This window comes from Raphanus sativus, unplaced genomic scaffold (assembly GCF_000801105.2).
Source record: "Raphanus sativus cultivar WK10039 unplaced genomic scaffold, ASM80110v3 Scaffold0514, whole genome shotgun sequence".
Taxonomy (NCBI): Eukaryota; Viridiplantae; Streptophyta; class Magnoliopsida; order Brassicales; family Brassicaceae; genus Raphanus; species Raphanus sativus.
In genome coordinates, this window is record NW_026615832.1 from 8,039 (window position 1) to 10,568 (window position 2,530).

At 41.3% G+C, this 2,530-nt stretch overlaps 1 protein-coding gene across 1 annotated transcript; it reads right to left on the reverse strand.

Annotated features, from left to right (window-relative positions):
- Positions 1–728: 728 nt before the first annotated feature.
- Positions 729–2,325, reverse strand: LOC108844641 (probable protein phosphatase 2C 25). Its single transcript, XM_018617924.2, has 2 exons — positions 1,402–2,325; positions 729–1,248 (listed from the first exon to the last, which is right to left on the reverse strand). The coding sequence occupies exons 1-2, from the start codon at positions 2,173–2,175 to the stop codon at positions 907–909; spliced, it is 1,116 nt and encodes a 371-aa protein (XP_018473426.1). The 5' UTR covers positions 2,176–2,325; the 3' UTR covers positions 729–906.
- Between the last annotated feature and the right edge of the window lie 205 nt (positions 2,326–2,530).

Below are 2,530 nucleotides of genomic sequence, written 5' to 3' on the forward strand. Positions count from 1 at the left end.
CAATAATTCCAACAAAAAGTGAGATTCAACTCATTCCACAAGTTTTGTTTCCAAAAAATCTTGTGTCCATCTTTCGTCCAGCCAACAATTACGAAAGAGCACACTATTTTCACGATTTTCAAAGGCTCACCACCGAGTCTTATATCACAGTGAATTTGATTTCGTAGGTGGTTTCATTAGTTTCAATGTCTAAAGAATTGAAAGTAGAGCGCACGAATGAATAAAATAGATTCAACAACATTCTAACAACTAGACAAAATCAAACACATATTTGAGATACAAATAAGATTGATAATCAAAATTAAACTACTTGTGTGGAAATAATTGATTTCCTGTTTGGCCCAATGCTGCTGAAAATTGTTAGAAGTTGTTTACCCGGATCACCGGATGGCTTGGGGCCGTTCATTCTTTCTAAATTCTAAGGTAAGTAATGAGATTAAAGACATCCCCAAAACACACGTCTAGACCACAAAAATCATGTTCTATTTTTCAGATACGATGCACAACAAACTCAGCCACAAATCAGAACAGACATACTCAATGTTTTTCGTTCAAACTTTCATATATGTTGCTATGATTCTTCTCTAACTATTCAGTCACGTCAAGGTGTACACACCTGAATTAATACAACAAAGGTACAACTTGTATTTTTGTGATCAGGTGGGTCAAATCACATCCAAGTTCTTGTTTGGATCGTAACATACACAAATTGGGAGGATCTTAGCATAGATAAGGAAAGCAATAATTAGATTAAATTCGACCAAAAAAGCTCGATTCATACAGGTTCCTCTTCACTAAGTTAGAAAGAATGAATAGATGAATTATATCGAAGTTAAATAAAGCTATAGATGGACGGAAGCCCTCCAAATTTTCTATCTAAAATAACTAAGTATCTCTCTCTCCTTTCTACATGAACTGGTCCAAAGGGATCAGCATCACACTGATATCATCCGATGAGCCTCGTGAAGCCGAGAGATCAACAAGCTTCTTACAGGCGGCCAACAATGGCTTCTCCTCGGTTCCTAGGCAGAAGGGACGAGCAATGTCTACTGCTTCTTGGTTACTAACTTTGTCCCAAAGACCGTCAGATGCCAAGATCAAGAACTCATGGTCCTGCTCGATTCTCAACATCTTTGTCTCTGGTTCGGCTATAACCCATCTCTTGAGATGAGCATCACCTATCCCTCTTGACACAGCCAAAGATCCCTGAATCCTCCAAACACCGTGAAACGTATCAACGTATCCGCCCTGCACAAAAAATTGAAAATAATATTAGAAATCTAAACTTTCTAAATTAAAACGTTCTTTTTTTTAAATAGAAATTGAACTTTTTCTTTAAATTAAACGTTTTTTAAAAAAATTAAACGTTTTCTCATAAAACATAAAAAGTGAGATTCTCACCGTGGTTTCAATTCTTGTCCGTTCATCATCTCTAGACGGACGGTGGTCGGAAGAAAGAGCCTCCGCGACGCCTCCTACGCTCATGACAGCGCGACAATCGCCGACATTAGAGACCACGAGGTTCCCGTCGTCGAACATAGCCGTGACGCAGCATGAACCGCCTTTAACGTTTTCCCCGTTGAGAAACGCAGCGTCTGTGGTCATGTAACCGCGTTTCACCGCGTCTGCGATCTCGGACTCGTCTCTCTTCTTATTACCACCAGCTACCGCTTCTAAAACGTTCTTGTCTAAGTTCTTGGCCGCAAACTCAGCCGCTTCGACTCCTCCGTGACCATCGTAAACTCCGAACATCGCGTGTCTGCGATCTCCTTGAAGATTGGTTATCGCGGAGAAGCGATCCTCCATGGCTTCTCTCCTTCCTCTCTTGCAGTAAACAGAATAACCATCGCCTTCCCTCTCCACCTCTCTACTCTCCTCCCTCGGCGTCGCAGCCGTACGCTCCGACGTCGGAGCTACGAAATCACCGGTGGTAACGATCGGTATGTCAAGCCTCGTCGGGCGTTTGCGTTTCAAAACCCCTCCCGGAGGAGATTGGTCGGTAGACGACGCGGGAGAGAGACATGTCGGAGGTTTCTGGAGACGGAGACGGAACGGCGAGTTGAGGGACGCCGAGGCGGAGGAAGGAGATGAAGAGAGGATGGAATGTTTGTTGCAGAAAAGAGACGGCGACGGAGAAAAAACCGGAGAATTGCAGACGGCGACGGAACAAGACATCGTTTAAGGAGATTGATCGATATGTCTCTTTGTTATAATGTCGACCTTCTTCTAGTCGTTGAGATTTCTGTTTTAAGGAGAGATCAGAAGATGTTTTAAATATATAAAGAGAGAGAGAAGGTAATGAATGTTGAAGACTTTCCTTTTTTTGTTTGAACAACTGTTGAAGACTTTCAAAGTGTAATAATAATTGAGTCCGTGTTTATCGAGCTCTTCTCTTTTCATTGACTTTTCAAAAGACGTATATGCCCCTTGCAACTTCATTTTTCACCTTCCACAAAAGATATTATTCCAAAGAAACAATAAATAAATCTATATTATTAAAAGGAAAGCAGTCTTGAAAAGTCGACTTATA

Coding starts and splice junctions, on each gene's coding strand:
- LOC108844641 (XM_018617924.2), bottom strand. CDS start 2,175: ATGTCTTGTTCCGTCGCCGTCTGCAATTCTCCGGTTTTTTCTCCGTCG. Junction 1,249..1,401: donor GGACAAGAATTGAAACCACG/GTGAGAATCTCA, acceptor TTTTTTGTGCAG/GGCGGATACGTTGATACGTT.